At 42.9% G+C, this 20,871-nt stretch overlaps 1 protein-coding gene across 12 annotated transcripts in view; it reads right to left on the bottom strand.

Annotated features, from left to right (window-relative positions):
• Positions 1-20,871, bottom strand: part of LOC109517839 (neurexin-2-like) — a 125,478-nt gene that overhangs the window by 35,532 nt on the left and 69,075 nt on the right. For all 12 annotated transcript variants that reach the window (XM_019873241.1, XM_019873239.1, XM_019873248.1 and 9 more), the window contains 5 exons: positions 17,979-18,098; positions 17,533-17,914; positions 16,176-16,366; positions 15,895-16,068; positions 15,477-15,596 (listed from right to left, as the gene is read on the bottom strand). In XM_019873241.1, coding sequence (XP_019728800.1) covers positions 15,477-15,596; positions 15,895-16,068; positions 16,176-16,366; positions 17,533-17,914; positions 17,979-18,098 — 987 coding nt within the window. The remainder of the gene's footprint in view (positions 1-15,476; positions 15,597-15,894; positions 16,069-16,175; positions 16,367-17,532; positions 17,915-17,978; positions 18,099-20,871) is intronic.

Genomic DNA, 20,871 nt, shown 5'->3' with positions numbered 1-20,871 from the left:
CCCCCCATCCCCCCACCCCACCCCACCCCACATGGCCCACATTTCCTCCTAAAAAGACACCGCATGTGACAGCGCTTCGCATTGTTGGCTGCACATGGCGCTGGCATGAATAGACTCCATTTGCTTGTTAAGTTGAGCTGACTCGCCTCTACAAGTCTCTCAGAACAGAAGAACGGCCCCATTTCTCCACGACTGAGAAACTCCAGATGACAAAAGGAATCGTCGGACAATTTCGCCAACCCCCAGGTGCAAGATAGTGGATTTGGTGAGAAAGTAATGGCTCTTTTAACATAAGGATCATTTCGTTCCAAACCTTCCTTTCAAAGCAGACATAAACACAAGAAAAGAAGGCCACTGCAACCGAGGAACATATAACAGACAAAAATATGCATGCTAGGTTTATTCACGGGGGCGCATTTTCTGCCGCTCACTAAGTGTTTGATATTATCTGCAAGCAGCTAATTTGGAATCAGAATCAAATTTATTGTCATTGTATATTAGCTATGAAAATCACAGTTACAACCTGCTCAAAAGACATCAAAACGATGACCAACAAAGGGAGACAGAACGGGAGAAACCCGGGGGGAAGGAGGGAACAACCCCCCCCCCCCCCCAAAACAAAACACTCAGCCCGATTTGTCCATGGCAACACATTGTAGGCATCATTACAGAAGAAGAATATCAACAAAGGAAACCAGAAGATCCACCGCGAAGATGTCACATTCTACACCTTGAGACTATTCGGTAGTCAACAAACCGTCACTATTGAGTAGACTCGATCAGAGAAGACAACCTTCAAAACAACGAGAAACGCCATCCACCATAGAAGAAGAAAATATATACTGTACTATATATATGAGTGAAGAAGCAAGCGCATCCACAAGATAGAAAAGATACAGCCTCCACAATGGAGGAAGGCATAGCCTTCAGCATCGTGAGCTATGAGAGAACTACTTTTAAAACCCGCTCATGATTGATGCCGCCTTGAGCAAGACACCTCTCAGTGGCGTGTCAAAGAGTGTGTGTGTGTGTGTGTGTGTGTGTGTGTGCGTGCGTGTGTGTTTACTACCCACACATGGTTGAAACACATGGTCATATCCATCCTTGGGGATTAACCTATAAGAAGCACGGTATGAATAAGAACGATGGCATTGGGCCAGGACCATTTGCGGAATCAACAGACGCCGTCTTCGATGCGCGGAGGAAAAAAGCGTCAAGGTGACTTCTTTTTAGCCAAATGTCCACGCAATGAATACAAGCTGTCATGATGCACATCAGCATGTCTGAAAATAGAAACGAAATTTAAAGCGTTTGTTGAATGGATCTGAGGCAAGTAGCCTAATAAAAAGGATGCTATCTTTACTGTTTGTTAACCCAGCTGCCTTGTGGAGGATGCGGCGTGGAGAACCAGCCCTCAATCAACGGAAGTCCTTTTTGGATTTGAGAACATCAGCAATTTTGCATCTTGCAGCCGGAGCAAAATAAAACGTAGAGGCGTGTCTTACTGCAATTCATTTGGGGGGTGGATTAACCAATCTTTTTATTGTTCAATGAACATAGCTGAACGTGAGTGAACAGTGTATCAAAAAGAAATGAGAGCGATGGAAAAAATGTGCAGGTTTTTTTTTTTCTTCTTTCTATGCTTGGCTTTGCTGTGCTGTGTATTTGTTTCATGGTGACCAGGGAGGGAGCCAGGAACAAATACAGAGAAGATATGAAGAAATGAAAGGAGCGCTGGTGTGTGCGAGAGAAAAACAGAACGACATCACAAGTGATTGTACAAGGATTTCTTTTTTTTTATTATTTTTTATACAATGTTAGATGTTATTATAATACAAAACTTGCTGCCCTCAATGTAAAGTTTATTGGATTTAGTATAGTACGAAAGCAACAGCGGTGGTAAACTCAGTTCGTTTAATGGAGTCGGGTTACGCTGGGTCACTCACTAGAGAGATCTGGTTCGCTTGAGTCTGTGTTGTTTTTATTTGACATTTCAGCTCGGCGGCAACATGTCTCCGCATTTACAGACGGGTTTTTTTTTTTTTAAAAAACATTTTTTCATTGCTTTTTCAGAGCCTTTTAGGGCTCAGCCTGCAAACGTCACATGAACAATCGCACAAAACAAGTGAGCCGTGACGGCCGTTACCTGAGCCCTTATGCATTGTGATGTCATTTTCAGTTGACAGCAACTCTGAGGTGAGATCTTAATTCATATTCTACAATCTTAATCCGAATAGAGTGTGTTAGAATATTAGATGCGCATAGAACAAATTGTTGCCAAGAAAATATTTGCACTTCACTTCCTATTTGATCCCCTCTGCTTTACTGTCATTGTGTTTTACCCCAACCAGAGTTTGAAAGTTTATTTCGGCCACAATGGAGAACAGCGGCTGGAAGCGTAAAGACGACCATTTCATTGCATGTTACTCCTGAACCTTTTGCCCTCCACCCCCAAATTTCTATACCACTTATTGTAGCTACAGCAAAATATTTCTAGCATCACCAAGGACGTTACCCTTTCAGGTTCAGAAAAGCAGTCACGGAGCCTTCTTTTGTTCAGAACAACACTTTTCTGGATGAAAGCAAAGGTAACTGTGCTTTAAATCAAGAGAATAAAACTCTAAAAGAAAAATTCTAGGATGCGCAACCAAGCAAGAATACATGCTATGCTAACCATCGAGTCCTTGGACAGGAACATGTTTAATTTGCAGTAATGCATTGTAATCCGGTGTTTGGAAAGTTAACCCTGCTCCGTTAGGGTTGCCATGGCAATAAGAGCGAAACTAGGTTGCCTTGGCAGAGGCTTGCACTCTCATTGTGGTGTCTGGTTTTTCTTCAGCTAAAAATGCCAAGGTTTACTTTCTGTATACGTGAAATAGAGCCGAGGTTAACTTTCTGTACATGAAATACGTAATCCACTGTTATTAATGAACAGGCTGAGGCTAGATGAGGTGACGTTATAGTTTGCCGCAGTGTGCTATAGGCCACCGCTGTGACACGAGTGCACTGAATGCCTAAATGCTTCAATTTTTCATTGCAGTGAGTTATAATTTTATCAACAAAAACAGCGTGAGAGCTCGGAGGATGCCGAGGAAACAGCATCTAAATGATGCATAAGCGCGCGGCGGCGTGGTTTGCGAGTTTTGGGACGAAGGAAGACGGACAGACTGACGGGCAGATGCGAGGCTCGCAATGTGAGGGCCTCTTTGTGCGCACACTGTCTGCTCTTTATGATGTAAACTGAATGTAACCTTTCTCCCCTTCCGCACAGCCCCTGCAGGAGTCACCGGGAAACCCTGGACCCCCTGGGGGCGGGGTGCGAGCGGTTGGCACAGACCGCCATTTATCCGAGGTTCAGCTGCTGCGTGTTGTGGGTGTTAAATAAAACGTGCCATGTTCCCACAGGGAGGGAGCCACTGAGGGGGAGTCAAAGCAGGGCGGAGGCCGTTCACCTGCTTAGCTCTTCTTGGATCAACGGCAGCACGCCTTTTTTTTTTTTTTTTTTTTTTTAGGGGCATGATTTGGGGGATTCTGCTTCGGAAACGAAAGAACGAACTGAGGCAATTAGTTCTTACGGCCGCACCCTCCGATTTATCTTCTGGTTGATTTTGTATTTCTGAGCACCCGGCGCTCTCACTGAGCCTCTCGGAGAAGCTTGACCCCGCTTGTACATTGTTAATGTTGAGGTGACGGTGTGAATGCCGACAGACTCTTTCATGCCAAGGCCAATATGTGTTCGTCCGATTTAATGGGTGAAAGTGTGAAACACGCTTCCACACCAAGACGACTGTCTACGTGATATCGAAACGATTGTTCGTATGCCCACCCACGTAACATTTATAGTGCTCATGCTGAGCCACAGCTATGCACACAATGGTGAAGCCCCTAACCCACATATGCGAGTGTTTGCGAAGGCAGCGAATGTTGCGTTCTCGTCAAGGTTTGTTCAAGGTCAGAAATGTTCGCCAAACGGTTGCCGGGCAGTCGCCGGTAATGTCTTCGTCAGAAGGAAATTTTGGACATGGAGGAAAATGCACTTATTCAGATTAGTTAATACACACTGTGCTGTATATAAGAGATAATTCAAACAGCTCCTCATGTGGAGATAAAGAAAAAAAAAGTTTCTCATCCTATCCTATTGTGTTAGTGACAAATGAGGGGAAACAAGATGAAGGCAGATACGTCATGGTAACTGGAAACAGGGGTGGGGGGGGCATCTAGATAAATGAAGACCACATGCATGACTGGCAGATTAATAGGCAATGGGAACAAATCTGGAACAGTAAGACAGCCACTAAACATTTCTAAAGATTTATTTGTTATCTTAGACACCTTGTGAAAGCCTGATATAGTTTTCTCCTCTGTTGGGAAAAACACAGGATGCCAGGAAGGCCAATTGAGAAGGGACATGTTTCTAAAATGCAAAACAAAGAGCCTTGCAAAAACCAAATAATAGGAACAAAAAAAAAAATTGTAGCACTTGAATAAGAGAGAAAAGAAAGCTTTTTCTTGCTCTGAGAAGAAAGAAAACCCCACAATCGTCCTCATTCCTTCTTGTTGGATTTCAATAGCATGCCGTTGCCTCATGTTTGCAGCTTGAATGAATCACGGCACATGAATGGCCGGCTTCGTAATGGCTTCTGAATCAATTATTTACTCAACACGTTAATGAAGAAATGACATCCTATACCAGTTATATTTCTAGTAAAAATAATGCAAGGAATACGTTGATAAATTCATTCTGTCAATGTTGTGATTCTAACCTTATTGTGACATATTGTAGCTCTTCTGCAAGATATCAAAAGTAGAATACTATCACCCTCCCATATGCACCCACCCCCTCCCCCGCTCCCTTTTCTGAGGGGCTTGCAGACGCAATCTGCCTTTAAGGTGAAAATGTGCTCACAGGTAATCACAGTGTCTGAGTTCGATCACAAGTCACATATTTTCAGCCTGAAGAACCACGGATGTTGACAGCGGGAGTCAACTTGCTGGCATCGCAGTTACATTTCTCCTGATGAGTGACTCCGACGCCCCAATCGCCGGCACGAAATGACTAAGTGTTTAATTAGTGCTCTCAATAGGAGTCCGTATCAAGGCAAAGTTTGTTCTCACTCATTTCTGCTGGATGGAGAATGTATTTATTTAAGGTAACATGAGAAGGTGACTGTGGCACTGAATAGGAAATATTTTGGGTTATATATAACAAATGCCAATTGTACGTAATATCGTGGTTCGAAGGCCCAGATTTTTTTTAGCTCAGCTCATCTTAGTGCTCTGCGATCCCACAGCGGCGGCGCGGGTTCGTTGCCAAGGTTGGATGGTTTTCGATAAAATAGGGCTAGAAATGTAAATACGGTCTTTTAGAGTTTAGCAACACGACTTTAAGTTCAATAGAAGGCAGGATACCAATTTAAAGCACATCATCTTCCATTATACATGGAGAGTGAATCACAAATTAGCCTCTGTTCACATCATTCAAAAAGAAGAAAAGAAAAAAAAAGCAAATAAACAGCGATTGGACTACTTGCTGTTGCCATAGTTGCTGCCCGGGCACTCGTTGCGTGCAGCTAGCGGCTAGTCGTTGGCTGTGAATGCTGGGGACTTGTGTCGCATCATACAATGATTGGGTACTTAACTAGGAGTTTCTTATCATCCTAAATTAGCGGTTGAACAGGATTTCGGGACGGTGTTGTGTTGATGTGGGTAGCAACTGTGTAATGGCAATAAAAATTGACATGTCAAGCTAGCCATCATTCCCCCACGCAGACCAACTTCAAAACCCTAATAAGGCTATGTTGCACTGGCGTCAATGTAGTATTTGGTAAGCTTTAACTTGAAGTTAGCCTTTGCGTTGGCGGCACGTCTAAATGATCCTGCACACACTAAATGAAGTGTTACCCGAGGCAGAAAAAAAATCCTCTATCATCATTTTCGAGGTACCTGAATTAACTCAAAGACTGATTTATTTTTTATTTTTTGTTCCCCAACCAATCCGCCGACCTGAACTGTGATACGCGATCCATACGGATCAGGGCGTGGTTGTCATCGGGAATTTCTGGACATTCCCGAACGGCTGATCCATTACACGGTCGGTCCAACCACGCCCAATCCACCACCCCTGTCGCTGATATCGTTTCGGCACATGAAGCCTGCCGACTGCTGACGGAGAATCGAGAGTGGCACAGATTTCTGTGTGTCTTAAACCGACACTCTTAAGATTCGTCTTCATCTCATTGAAGATTCTGCGCCGCGCTCTTGCAGCCGTCTTTAGAGGGCAACAACGACGAGGGAGGGTAGCAACAGTGCTGAAATCCTTCCAATTCTAAACAATCTGTCTTACCATGGACAGATGAACATTAAGGCTTTTAGAGATGCTTTTGTGAGCCTTTACAGTGTCATTGTAACTATTCAGAGAGCTCGTTGGTATGCGGCATGGTTCAAAATGGGCAATGTTTTATCCAACAGCTCCAATCTCATCATTGATTGAGCTGAATGACTCATGACTCCGATTAGCTCTTGGAGAGGTCATTAGCGTCTGGGTTGACGGACTCTTTCCACCCAGCATTTTGAACGTTTATACGATGTGCTCAAATCCAACATGAAAACACACTTGTTTGTCCATCGTTAGTTTACGTAGACTGTTTTTGTCTCTTGTAAGTTTGATGAAATTCTGCTCACATTTTATGAGCAATTTTGTGCGGATCTTCAGGTAATCCCAAATGGTTCACTTAATTCTCGCCACTGTATTTCCTAAAATCTCATGATTAAAAGAAAAAAAAAAGTAACTATACTTTATTACAGAGGTGTAAATATACCGAGATTTGCTGGTGGATGGCTGGTATAAAGATATGAACTCCACAGTACACAGGAATGATGTACGGATGTCGCGGAAAATAACTTGCGGATTGATGTTCGTGAGTGTCGTGTGTGATGAATATCGACAGGCGCTGTGAATGCTGATTGTCTTCCGTTTTCTTAAAACACTCTATAAAAACCCCAACTCCCACTCCAGGCGTCCATGTATGCAGGCTGAGTCATGTAACCGTGTGACTAATATCAAGTAACCATTCCCATAGCCGAACACAACTGGTGCTGTGGCTTGTAATTATCTTTATTTATTCCACATGCACAACACTGTCTGTGTCACTTTGCATTCTAATGAGCTGTCAGTCTATCGGTCGATTTGAGACGCAATGTCCAAAGGTTGTAGGAAAATAATTAGCTAATTCGCTTTTAAATAAAGACTTTCTAATGATGACAATTTGTGAACAAAATAATGAAGGGGGTTGGGGGGGTTCTTTTGCTGTGATTAGCTGTCGGGCATTTTCAGGTGTACCGTGCCTCTTGCCATAAAGTCTCCTGGGAAATGATCCAGCTCACCCTAATGGCAAGTAAAAATGGACGAGAGGACGGATTCTGTCATTAGTAGCTGCTTTCACACAGAGATCTTCATCAAAATGGTGCATCAGAGCCATGAGAGAAGAACTTGCGTTTGTTTGCATTTTACACAGAACCCAATGAACTTTTGGATCAGGTAGCAAAATACACCCGGAATGTTTCCTGGGACAACACGGGAAAAAGGAATCAGGCAGTGAAAAGGGACATTGCCATTTTTCTTGACGGACTGCCTGCCAGAAATTATTCGACTGTACTCCTTCATATTTAGGTATGTTGTTTAAACAAACAAGAATGGTTTCCACGGATTTAATTCTGAGGGCCAACAGTATTAAGAGCAATGCTGAAGTGGCTTTTACGGGAATGTTACATTTAATTCCGTTACATGAGCCTCTGATGACATAACCTTGTCATCTTTGGTTTTTAGGGTTTCGTTTTTGGACAAAGTGAAGAATGTGCTGTTATTTCTATCAAGCACACATGCCAGTGAAATGGATAATTAGGTTGGAGTAAATTGCTGGGACTTAGCCTTTTTCATTAATCCCTTCCTCTATTATAGCAGCCTCCCACTGCTACTTATCAAACATATAACAGGGGCCACGTGAAGCAAAAGCCAATCTTCTTTGCCCAAATGTGTATGGGCACATTAGAACTACACGGAACCTGTTTTTCTAGGACACACTTGCAGCCTATTCCTTGCAGCCTGAAAAAGTGCAGCACATCATCACATCAGGCTTTTTAATGTGAGAAGCAAGGACAAGGCAGCAAAAAGTAAGCCGAGGAGACATGAACTGCCTCGGGTACATCTTCTCTTTTCACATCTATGTAAATGTCAGAACTTTTACTCTCGGGCCTAAAGGGCTGAGAAGCTGAAAAAGTGCTGTGAGATTTTGACCTGTGGAGGATTATGTGTTATTGTTCGGCGTTTTACTGGAGGACAAGTAAATGTGAGCTTAAGTCTTGCACAGCTGAAGTTTTCTACCTCGGAAATGGAGCTGCGAAAGGATATTTTGGCCCTTCGCTTAGAAGGAGACTTTTCTCGAGAGAAAAATAAAATGTAAAAACGGGCAAGCAATGGGAATCGTGCTGATAAAACATGGATGGATCAAGATTGATAAATCACAAAGGATGGTCTACAACTGAAACAATTGGTGTTGAGAACCAACATTAAGATTTGTCACAAGCATCAAATATCATTAAAGATGGCTTAATCTTCTGACAGCTCTCTTAAATATGCTTTCAGATAAAATGAGATTTGTGACCAGTGCAGTACCTTGTCTCAAATCATTCATTATGCGGGGCTCTTGCCGTGCTACAGATCCCTAACACCAGACAAAACAGTGTTCAGCCGTTTTGTTACAGGGGGCTACTGATTTTATGTTTCACATTAACTACTTCATACATAATGGGTAGCTCTAAAAAAAAAAATCTGAGCCTTGATGAAAATGATCCACAACGGTGTGCTCAAAGTGATCTTAAATGTTAATGTCGAAAGATAATTGGTTCAGGAGTGTACTGCGAGGAATCATCGAGCTACTGATTTCGGCTTTGACTGTCTTGACTTCTTGTTTTTCTCATTGGAGTAGATTGAGATATGCTCAATTTAAAAAAAATTAAGATGGTTCTTTCTTTTGTATCTACTGTTGTGTAAAAAAATGGTTCAGAAGAGGGTTGCTACCAGGTTGCTGACAAGAAGTTGCAAATCCTGTAGCTAGCTAGCTAGCTAATATCTATCTATCTAGCTACCAGCTAGCTAGCTAGCTAGATAGATAGATATTGCTAGGCATAAACAAACTAAAAAAAAAAAAAACAAACAGTTTCTGATAGATGCCATAACATCTATCCATCCATCATTATTTGATTCGCTTATCCTCACAAAGGTCTGACATATCATGGTAAATTTAAATTGAGATATTCTCTTGGTTTTACTGCCAATGTATAGTAGCATGGTTTGAAGATTAAAACACTATTGCTCCTGTCCGTATGCTTACTTGGCCTCGGGCAACTGGTGCACGGAAGAGTGCCAGCAAGGATGAATGAGAGGCGCGTTGTATTCTGAACGAGTGCCAAATAAATGCAGAGCTTTTAATTAACTTTAGAGTCGATTACCGTAACGCGCCGCGAGCAAAGCCTCGACTGGGTGGTTGGTTCTTACTTGAGTGAAAAGTAAACAGCGATGACTGAAGTATCGTTAAAGATGACCTTTCACAATAAATAAACGAAAAGCAGGAAGAGTCGGAAAGTACACATTTGCTTTGTATCGGAGACATTCCATTGCTCATGCAGAAAATAATAAAGAGCAGGAGGCCTGGACCAGTGATTTTGTTTTTCAGGGGATCTTTAAGTGTTGGATGCTTATGCATATCGTGTGATATTAAGTAGTCTAAGCTCCTTCAAGACTTGGAATTGACGCATATAATTTAGCAAAGAATCACTGATTTAAAAAAAAAAACCTAAACGTAATAATCCCCCTTTGCAGGGCATGTAAGTGATGGACAATTATGTCTACAGACATCCATCCAGGTTATAAAAGGCTCAATTAAGACTGCAATTTGCATGCTACACTAAACCTGGTGCCGGGAATTTCTAGGACCGTGAAATAACACCACTGAGAGAGCCAGACTTGCTCTGTCACACACAATATGCCGCCTTTAAAAGTAATCACTCTCGATTACTTTAAATGCCTTCTAAGAAGCAAAGTGCATATGTTCAGTGTTCAAAGTGTGTGTTGAAAGGACAAGTAAACATATGCCTGTAATGCTCGACCTCTCAACACACATGGGACCAAACAATGACTAATGTACACTTTTTTTTTTCTTCCAACTGAGATTATGATTCCGGTTGCTGCTGTTGCAATGGTAACAGTAATCAGTCCGATAGGAAGGTAAGGGCACCTCCAGATTCAATCAAGCCACAAGAAAGGGAGACTGGTGCATTGAAATTGGATGAAAATTTGCGAGGTCTGATCCCAGCAAACGCAATTTTTCTATTCTGTTTCGATCCCAGCGGGACAGCACCTCCTTGACTTGGATGTGTGATATGTTCTCCCTTTTTAACATCTTTGAGATCTTTGCAAAACATATTTTTGAGCTTCTGTCTCAAAGCACAAGATGAAGGCTGAGACTCGATCCTGGATTATCCTTGTGGCCTGTAGGACCTGTAAGGCTCACTCTCAAATAATAGTTCGAGCATAAAAAGGGGATTTGTTTGAGCACTCCGACAGGGAACATTCCCATGGATAAACTCCGCCATTGTAGTTTTGACATAAATGAAACCAAAGCGAGATAAAAGAGCACACTAACTGGCATGTGAAATGGGAAAGGAAGACAGCGGCAGTCACGCCGCACTCATGTAGCTTGGCTTCATGCCTGCAGGCAAAGAGGACAATTTACCGTCTGTCTTTGCCTCCATGGGAATAAAACAATCACAAGGAAATGCGGTCTTATAAATGAGCAGCAAAAGGTAGGCTCCATTGTTCAGGTGGTGGATCGTTGCGAGTGATATTAAAGCCACCTCAGGTGCAATTTCACGTCTGGACTGAACAAGATGGACTCACGTGGTTGCATGTGGTGAGAGGACAGCAAATATTTACAATCAGCGAACGCTCCATCATGCAAACACCTGCACATCCTGATGGCATCCAATAAAAAAAAAGATGGATGGAAAAATTGTGCTGAGACTTGAGGAAGGCCTTCAATACACAGAGGCCACCTGAATATGTGTTAAAGTATAATCATAGATTTGTTTCAAAATGTATTATATTATTTGTGGGTTTGAAGGTAATTGCTGAAAATGGAGAATTAAGTAGCACTTAAGTAGCTAGCTGGCAAACCCTAACCACCCCAAAATACATCTTCCGTGGATGCTACAATTGACAGAACTGCTGGTCACTGATGATAGTGGCAGCAGAACGAATGAATCTATAAAATCATTTTGTCTGGCAATTTATAGAGAAATCACCGGGCCTTCACCCATTAGAAGCTGCATTTTACCTCCTTAAAAGTAAACTGAAAGCAGCAATACCCAAAATAAACAAGAACTGAAAGAGGCTGCACTAAAGGCCTGGAAAAGCTTTTCAAACAAAGAACCCAACAGTCTGGTGAAGTCAGTGGCTCGCAGCCTTGATGCAGTTATTGCAAGTAAGGGTTATCATTTGATCTGAAACCCAAATGTCTTCCAGTATACAACAAAAGCAAAGGAGCTGACCATGCCGTTGCAATACAGTACTTTTGGAGGGGACAGTGTGTGCCCTACGATTTGCTGGTGACTAGTTCAGGGTGCACCCAGCCTCACTCTCCAAGTACCTTATTGAGGATGACCACTATCGAAAATGTCATCACGACTGTGACTGGCTACAGCGAGCAGTCCCAAAGTGTTCTCCGCCTCGTGTCCAAAACTTATCTTCCAACAGTTCTGAGATGGTTGAAAATTATAGCTTACGTGCATTTTGTTGTGACAAGAACATTTCCTTTTCCAAGCATATTGAAAAAGGCTTCACCAATTATTACGCTTGCTTTTTGTTTGACCGGAAAATCAACGGCAGTATCATAATGTGGAACCCATGGCTTTGTGTTGCATAATCACCACCTGACAGGTTCGCAGAGACACCCCCCTGTCCTACCCGGTAAATTGTTTACAATGAATTCTCATTTTACCCACTGCTGTTTTCATGTTCTCGGCAAAAGCCTTGTTATTGCTCTTCCCCCGACCGAAAGGTATTCACGGTTACATTTGCTGCAAATTTGTCCCTTTGTGGTATGCGGCTGATTAAATGCTGGTTCAATGAAAAGCAATCTGCTACACTTTGGGAATTGCACTGATGTATTACTGACCTTTAATTAGTTAGCCATGCCAATTATCACCGGCAAGATGGAAAACCTTTCTTTTGTCAACCTGTTTGATTTTCGTATCACCGTGACAAATTCGGATTTGAAGCAACACAATGCGGTAGAGAATCTTGACTTATTTTGTCCAACTTGATAGCTATTGGCTATTGTCTGCCAATATAGCATCACAATGAGGACGGAGCCTTTTTTTTTTTTTTAAACATCAAAGCAGGCCTTTTTCCTGAAAAATTTCAGCAGGAATAAGAAATGAACATGGAGATTTTTGAGTCCGAATAATATCTGTCATTGGCAACGACTGCTGTAAAATGTGAAATTGACCAAACAGTGTTTCTCGTCATTGAAATTGACGAGATGGTATGTGGTTGGTATCCTTGAAGCCAGCCAGTCCAATATTCATGTAAATCCATTCTTGTTTGTAGGACCTGCTTGGGGTGAGTGCTCTGATGTTTTTGCCTTAGGCGGCCATTTAAAATTCCGGCTCGATGGTGCACGTGCGTGCCAGAGTTGCGCCTATTACAGATAATCAAATGTTGGGAAGACCTTAAATGATATGTCCTTTGAACCTCCGTTTGGGTAGGAACCAGTGCCTACCAACATATAATCACTCTCAGTTGGAATCTAACTGCATAAAAATCAACATATTGATTCCAGTCGACTCGATAAGCATCTCGCTGCTTTGTGGGGAAGCAATACATACACAAGTATAACATATGAACTAAAAGATTTCTTAAAGCGTGCGACATTTTGAAGTTTCTGGTCATCCACGCTAAATGTTGCATCAGGGCCAGGCCGTCCCACCGAGTGGAAGAGAGAGCAGCTGCGCAACAGAATTCCGATGCCAAGAAGCAGCGTGACGTGCTCGGTGCACCGCCCTCCTGCTCGGAGCAGGTCACGCGTCGAGCGGAGGTGCTGAGTTCACAACTATGGCGGGCGACTAATTGAAAATGAATCGAAGCTAGGTGAGCTCAAAATACATCAAAGGGCTGTTCTGACTGACTTACCGAGTAGGATCATGATCCAAGACTCCTTATGATAGATTCTTCTGAACAATGCAAAACTGGGTTGTGAAACTATATATAGTATCTTTGAAATCCCAAATTTCCCAATTTAGAGTGGCCTTCAGCATAACACCATGTTGTGCCACAACATGCTGGCCAGTACTGAGGTCTACGAGAAGAGATGCGGCATGTAACAAAAGGAAAAGAACAAAAAGAAGAGTCGGTCCGCATGGAATATTTTTGACAGTTTTGTTAAAATGCATTAAAGTTGCAGCTGATTGAAGGTTTATAATTAATGTGACATCTCTGGTGATTTGCGTGAGGTCGTCTATGGCCTTTTGCATTGGGTCTGGGTTGGTACGTCCTCGTTGCAATTTAAAGGTTACACTCGACTACTTCCATTTTATTCATCCGATGCCGGTTGAAAAAGAAAAAAAAAAGTGTCACCTTTCCTTTTAATTGGCTACGTATGCAACACATGCTCCTGTTAGTCCAGAGTTATGCAGGAAAGAAGAATGCACAGAATGCCAGACGCACAGTTTTGGGGCAACATAGGCAAGATGTTGATTAGCACAAGGATTTAAAAAAGAAAAGAGAGATCGGGTTATTGGTTTTCAATTTGGATCAATAGAATAGAGTGAGCCAAAAAAAAAAAACAAAACAAAAAGGCACTGAGAGCAAGTCATTTAAAGGACAAATTGAGTGCAAAGTACCTTATGCCTGGACTGTTAGCCAATCGCTATCTTATTTGGGATGAATTTAGTCGGATTTGGTGAGCAACAGTTGATATACAACAACTACATCACTTTTGCAAACGTGTAAGACGTTTTCCCAAAAGAATGCCACTAAAACAATTTTTTTTTTTTTTTAAATAACGTTCATGTAATAAAAGTCCGGAAACCATTATATTTAGCTTGACGTGCACCACTGTCTGAATAATCTTTTTTTCCCCTTTTTTTTCTCCATACAAAGACTGCAATCTTCCCTACGTTCAATTGTCACGCGATCAATTCATCCAAGCAATTTTCTTCCATTCACCCGCGTGCATGAGCAGCACCTATTGTGCGTTGAGGATTTTGACCTAGAAACTATTTTCAATAATCACCTCATGTCTTTTGTCCCGCTTCTTTGGGTTTGCTGCAAACGTTTACATTACCTGTTGTCAAAGCAATCTTAGCTCGACGGTAGCTGCGCAAAACAACACGACTCAATGCAGGACATGAATGGCCATTAACAAATAAAGTCAGGGTTTGTTTGCACATACAGTGTCTTCTTCTTGTCCTCAATACATTTTGCCCACAAATTTCTAGTAAATTCCACATGAATAACAATCTAAATTCAAATTGCTTCAATATTTACACGCACAAAAAAAAAGGGGTTAAATGCCAACGCTACAGTATGTCTGAAGACGATAAATGTAACTAATGTGATCATTTTGCGTAAATACATATACATGCAGTATGTAAACACCCAGCAGCTCCTTCAAAGATGACGTCACTGAATACTTTTACATTAATCCAACGTGCAAATGTTTGTTTGGGACATATCCTTGAAGGAAGATACAGTTTGCAATCCCCAAAAAACCTCGTACGAATACTTTGGATTGATGTCTGAATGTTAGAAATATGCTTGGCGCAGGCCTTGCACGTTGGTTTAAAAAAAAAAGATTTTTAAAAGCGACAAGCTTCACAAACAGCATCTGCATTTTGAAAGACTGGCTATTCATTATTGAGGAAAATGTCTATTAATTTTAAAATGTCGAATACATCACTGATCAAAACAACATGCCAGACAATAATGAGTTCCAATTAATTTACTCATAAATCGGGATGAAAATTATATAAATTATTGAAAACATGGAGGTTGGGGGGGTGGGTGGAATCCAAAGTTCAATTAATTAAACAAAACAAACACGGGCACACAAGATGGCTCTTTCATCTCCTGATATTCACAACTCAACAAAAACACACATTTCCCAAAACACCGGTTGTCACAAAGACTACACGACCATTTTCGCACCAGGCGGCCATGACACCCGCTGTGGGCTCTGTGAGAGGGAACATCTTAGGTAATCTATGCAGACATCTGTGGTGACTCATTGTGAAATCATTTAAATGCGCTTATAAAGAAATCTCTCTGTTTAGCGTCTTGCCATGCCAACCGACGGCGGTTCCGTCAGACTTCCGCAAGAGGGACACCACCTCCCACCGACAAAAGCCAAAAGTCTACTTACGGTCACTGCAGAACGGCCCCTTGTAGGTCGTCATGGTGCAGTCGCAGGAGAAGCCCTCCCAGAGCTGCAGACACACTCCCTGGTGGTGGCACGAGTCCTCCGTGCAGGTGGTGCTGGGACCTACACGGTGATGACGCAAAACACATACTTTGGATTTACGAGGCTGCCTCTTCATTTCGTATCATTCAAAGACTTATTTGACGGATACAGTACATACCCAGACTAACCCCAACATTATGACTTGAAATAAAATAGTCGTGATATGTGGTTGCTTGACAATACTATGGATGTGTGTGGGGTTAAAAAAAAAAAAAAGATTGCATAAATTTTACCGAAGGCTACCCAACTGAAATGGGAAAATGGGACGCTGAGCACTGTTGGGATTCACAGTTTTTTTTTTTTCTTTGTCACGCCTCACCTCCGCAGCCGTGATCCACCTCGCCCACCTTCTGAAGGGCGTCTGCCAACAGATCGGGGAGTCTTCCGTTCAAGTCCACCGATGCCAGGCAGCCCTTGTAACCTTCGCGGGACGCTATTAGTCGAGGCAGGCTGCTGTACATGCTCTTCCCGACACCTCCGATGTACAGCTCCCCTGTAGCATCGAAGGCAGTTTGTAATCGAGATGTTTAAATGTCTTGGGCGGAAATAACACAAAGACAGTCCTATTTATAAATTGTAATCAGTGTTCAAATAACTCACCCTTCAAATCCAGGTTACGAGCTCCGTTGGCGTGCTGGGTGACGGTACGGACGTCGATCTTAAGCGTGTGCACGTTATTGTTGTCACGGGAGATGACCACGTTGTGCCAATGGTTGTCATTGAGCGGCTTGTCCGAGTTTCCTTTCATCAGCGACGGGCCGTTTCCCAAGTCAAAGACGTAATGGATGAACCTGCAGTGAGGACACCCACGTTTGTTTCCGACCGTCACTTGTCATCTCCCGTTACGGCTCCCGATAAGAGATGCTCATCTAAGGGCTTCCGTACCACTTTTGTTGTGGTCAAAGGTTCAAATGCCACACGTGGCAGTAATTTGCGTCTCTCACATACTGTATGTAACAATGTAAGAAAATGTAAAACAGGCATATTATATTATTAGATTGTTTACACTGAAAAGTGGTTATATAGGTTAGCATTTCTATACAGGGTACGCGTGGACAGTTTGCTTATAGTGTCCATACGTCCTTCTTCCCTGCCGCTTGTCCTCATTAGCATCTCCGGTGAGCCGCATTCTATCCAAGTTGACTTTGGGCGAGTGAGACTTAGCGTGCACCCCGGACTGTTTGCTAACCAACTGCAGTGTTTAGATTGTTACGTTGATAATTGTATAGCATAAAAATATGCATTCGTTGAATAAATGTCGTTTGGTCTTTTGATTAGTATTTGATATCGGTGTGCTGCCAATAGCAAGTGGCTACATGACACAGGGGGAAAAAAAAAATCCCAAATAAAATCCCCGGAAACTGCCACGGAGGTGTTCTAAGCCTTTATTTGTCTCTAAAGGAGCGAGTTCTAGTGCCAAGCAGGACTTCAGACGGACTAATTGCTTCCTGGAGAATGTTTGTGCGATGTTTGCCAGAGGGAAACTATACTTTCCTCTTTCTTGTTGAATCACAAAAGGGATCAGAGTCATCACGTCTATTCCCCACCGTTCCCCTACTTAGGTGACCGGACGCCTGTGACTGTTTCAAGGTGAAAGCTTGTGCCTTTTTTTTTTTTTTTTGGTCACGGTGTCTGAAAAATCCACCTTTCCTTCAATTTCCCCTAAGCGGGTAATATGTACTGGTGCTTTGCATTTGTAATGTGTTGAAAGCTTTGCAATAAGACCTGCGGAAATGATTGGTAAACAACACCCCAACATTTTTTTTTTTAAATGGGTTGTGCGTCTCTTTCCAATCGGTATGTATCTCGATACCATTCACGGAGTGGTACAATTCAAGGACGGGAGATTTTAAGGTGGAGTGATTCTATTTGATTCAACACATTTAAATGACAACCAAATTTCCCATTCAAATCAGGTTTGGTTGCGCCCGCGGAACGTTGCTGAAAGTACGCTCACCCTTTGACCAGCTCGACCACAATGAAGTCACTCCCGTCCCCGGAGTTGTACAGTATGAGCCCGTCAGGACTGGTGGTCTTAAACTGGAAGAACAGGTGCATGGAGGCGTAGGCTTGCAAGGTGGAGAAGGCCAAGTAGCTGGCCTGGGTCAGGAAGGTCACAGGGTTCGCCACGATGTGCCTCATGCCGAAGCGCGCGTTCAGCTCGCAGTAGGAGATGTCGCCGTTCTTGCACTGGTCCAGGTAGAGCATCCCGTTGAAGGAGAGGGCCTGCAGGTGGCCGATGAAATTGGAAGGGATGACCGAGGTGAACCGGCGCTCGGTCATGATGCCCGTCTCGATGTTGTTCAACTCCAAGCGGGTGTGAGCGCCGCTCATGAAGCCTGGAGAAGAGCACGATGTGTCCTCAGTGTCACGTGCGCTTTGATTTCCACGACCTGAACTTACCTTCTGCGGTGACGTTGTCCACGGAGAGCTGCAAATGTTTCCCCCGGCGCACCACCTTTACCGCGTGCCACTCATTGTCATTCAGCTTGTCGCCCAGCAGGAGTACCTCGGGTCCTTTGCCTAAGAGGTGGAGAGCGTCAAGTGTGACAATTACGTCGAATGAGCCCGGTGTCCCCCCTCTTATCAGACGCTATTCTCAAAGTGAACAATGCCACTCACGCCGCGTGCGTTCATTCACATCGCTCTTGCAACCAATAATTTCTACTCAATTTACGTTTAAAGGTGCGAAAGGAAAACAGGAACTATTTTATACTTCTGATGAACTCGAGGGCTAAGATGAGAGGTATGATTTCGATGGTCGAATTGTCAGAACGATTACACAAACCGAGCGGCCAATTCCGACACAACTACATTGGAGAGGTCGTGCATGTGATGAGTAAGAAAAATCGCTGCATTGAGTCACGACGGAGTCGTCATTCCTGTCACACTAAATGTATTATCATGTGCGATACTTAATTTTCCGAGGAAAACACAGTGCTCGGTGTCTTTTTAGCGAAACCTCCAAGTGGAGAACATAGACCGCATATGAAAATCCGCAAGTTATGCCAAGCCTTTTCCGTGGCTTACTAGCCGCTTTCAAAATAGGTCACGGCGCAGAAGCTTCCGCTGCAGCACCGTCACCCTGAATCAGTGGCGGCGCAACAGGCCGACATGCCAGTTCAAAGGAGTTCTGACATCGCTTGGGAAACTAATTGGCCATGCCGAAGCTCGACTGCGCCTTGAGGGGTTTGTCTCTCTAATTGAGCTCCGGGTGCACAATTACCGGGGACGCACAGAGGACAATAAATGGGAAAACATCAAGTGGTTTCCGCACACCTTGCCGATTCATCCCCAGGGAGACAAAAGCGTGAGTGGGGAGATTTCGGAACATTGCTGCACGTAAGACGTATCGTGTTATCTTTACAACGCTCCACATGCATCACTCCCCCACCCTGAACAGCATCGACTGTGCATGGGTCGATCGAATGCCTGCTCTCCGCTATATTTGATGGATTGTCTCCACTGTTTGAAAACCAAGCAGACGGCGGAATAATGTGCAACACCAAGGCTAAAACATTGCCGGTTCAAATGTTTATCATTAAAAACATTAAGAAGGCTTTATTTGAGGAAGTGAGCGAATTGAGCGGAGCCAAATTGGGCGTATTTTGGTTTCTCTGTGAGGGTCGCACTGAAGGTTGATGGCATTTTGTATTTTGAAAGGCTGCAGCAAACATAAATTCTTTTAACAAGTGACAATAAATAGACCTCTCTTCATTATCGGCACCTTTTTAACTTATTTTCTTGTGCTTTGACACAAGCGCGTGAGTGCAATGAAGAGAAGTTGCATGCGTTTTGATCTCCGCTTAGATCCGTATCGGATTGACAAAGAAAAGATGACTTCAAAGATAGTGTGTCTTTTTTTTTTAGGTCAACTATAAGAAGGAGCTGAGACTCTAAAAGCCAGAATCAAATTATCCCGATTATGTAATTTTGTACAATCAAACGCTCTGATCCTGATCTGCTAACAATGCCTACAATGGCTCCAGCAGTGATTGGCTTGTGAAGATGAGACAGATGGGCTGTGTCCTCTAAAAAACAAAAGGAAAAAACCCCAGACTAGACCCTGCTTAAATGATGTGAAGTCTTCATTCTGTAATCAAGTTGCTGTAAACTATAATTCCCCCCTAAATGATATCAGTTAAATAAATTAGGCAGCTAATTGCATGATTTAAATTTGCCTCTCATTTCCCCTCCTCATCAAATTCTTCCACGAGACAGCCATCCATCGATACATCTGCATCTGCAACTTTAATAAACTCATTTGGTGATAAATTGCAGTGGCCACACGCGATGAGAAATCAGACAAGTGCACATTCTTTTTCGCTACGTGTTGGTGCAGTGCCACCTGCTGGAGCAGAGGGGAATTTAATTGGCTCAGGCTTGAAACGAAAACATCCCCCCCTCCCCAAAAATAAAACGATAACGGGGAATTTCTGTACTACTTTTGAACACACTTTTCTCCTTTACCTCCATAAATATATACACACACATATCTGAACACACACACAACTTACCTGCTGATGATTACAAAACAAAAACATTTTAAACCAATACGGCATTGTTTGGAACCTTAGCACTTATTCTAGCAATTATATAGATTAAAAATGAATAGATCAACTTGAGTCTCACAAAAAAAAAAAAGTCATCGTGAGATTAACTTGTAGTGTGGGATGTGTTCTTATTTCGTGGTTTCTTTTTTCCCCCGGCAGGGCTGGTAATCGTAAATGTTAAACCAGTTCAATATAGAAATCGGAGTCAACTACGACAGACTTCTGGTTTGAGGGAGGTGACTCCTTCCCGATTCAAGAGTAAGATCACAATTTAGAGTTTTGACAGTTTGACTACGAACAATTGTTAACTTATTTTAACACTTGACAGTGACATGACACCGAAGAATATATTGTCACTTCAAATGTCCATTTGATCCTTCAATGGAGTTACAGATTAGCAAAATGGACCAGTTGAGGTTCTGTTTAAGTGTTGCATGCACCTCCACATAAATGTTACAAAATGACTGGGAAATAGCTTTAGGCTCGAATTCGGGAGTATTGTGACTGATGACTTTTTGGCAAAATCCATACATGGTCAATACCGTAGATCAGGGGTCCCCAACCGCCGGTCCGCGGACCGGTACCGGTCCGCAGGGCATTTGGTACCGGGCCGCACAGAAAGAACTTGCCTTATTTCCGTTTTATTTATTTCGGAATACGAAATGTGTTTTATTTTGAAAAATTACCGGATTCTCTGTTACATCCGTCTGTGTCACGCTTGACTCACGTCAAGCCACACTTCT

This window comes from Hippocampus comes, unplaced genomic scaffold (assembly GCF_001891065.2).
Source record: "Hippocampus comes isolate QL1 unplaced genomic scaffold, H_comes_QL1_v1.1 scaffold59, whole genome shotgun sequence".
NCBI classification, from domain to species: domain Eukaryota; kingdom Metazoa; phylum Chordata; class Actinopteri; order Syngnathiformes; family Syngnathidae; genus Hippocampus; species Hippocampus comes.
Note: the sequence above shows the minus strand (reverse complement) of the source record. Positions and strands in the feature narration are given on the sequence as shown.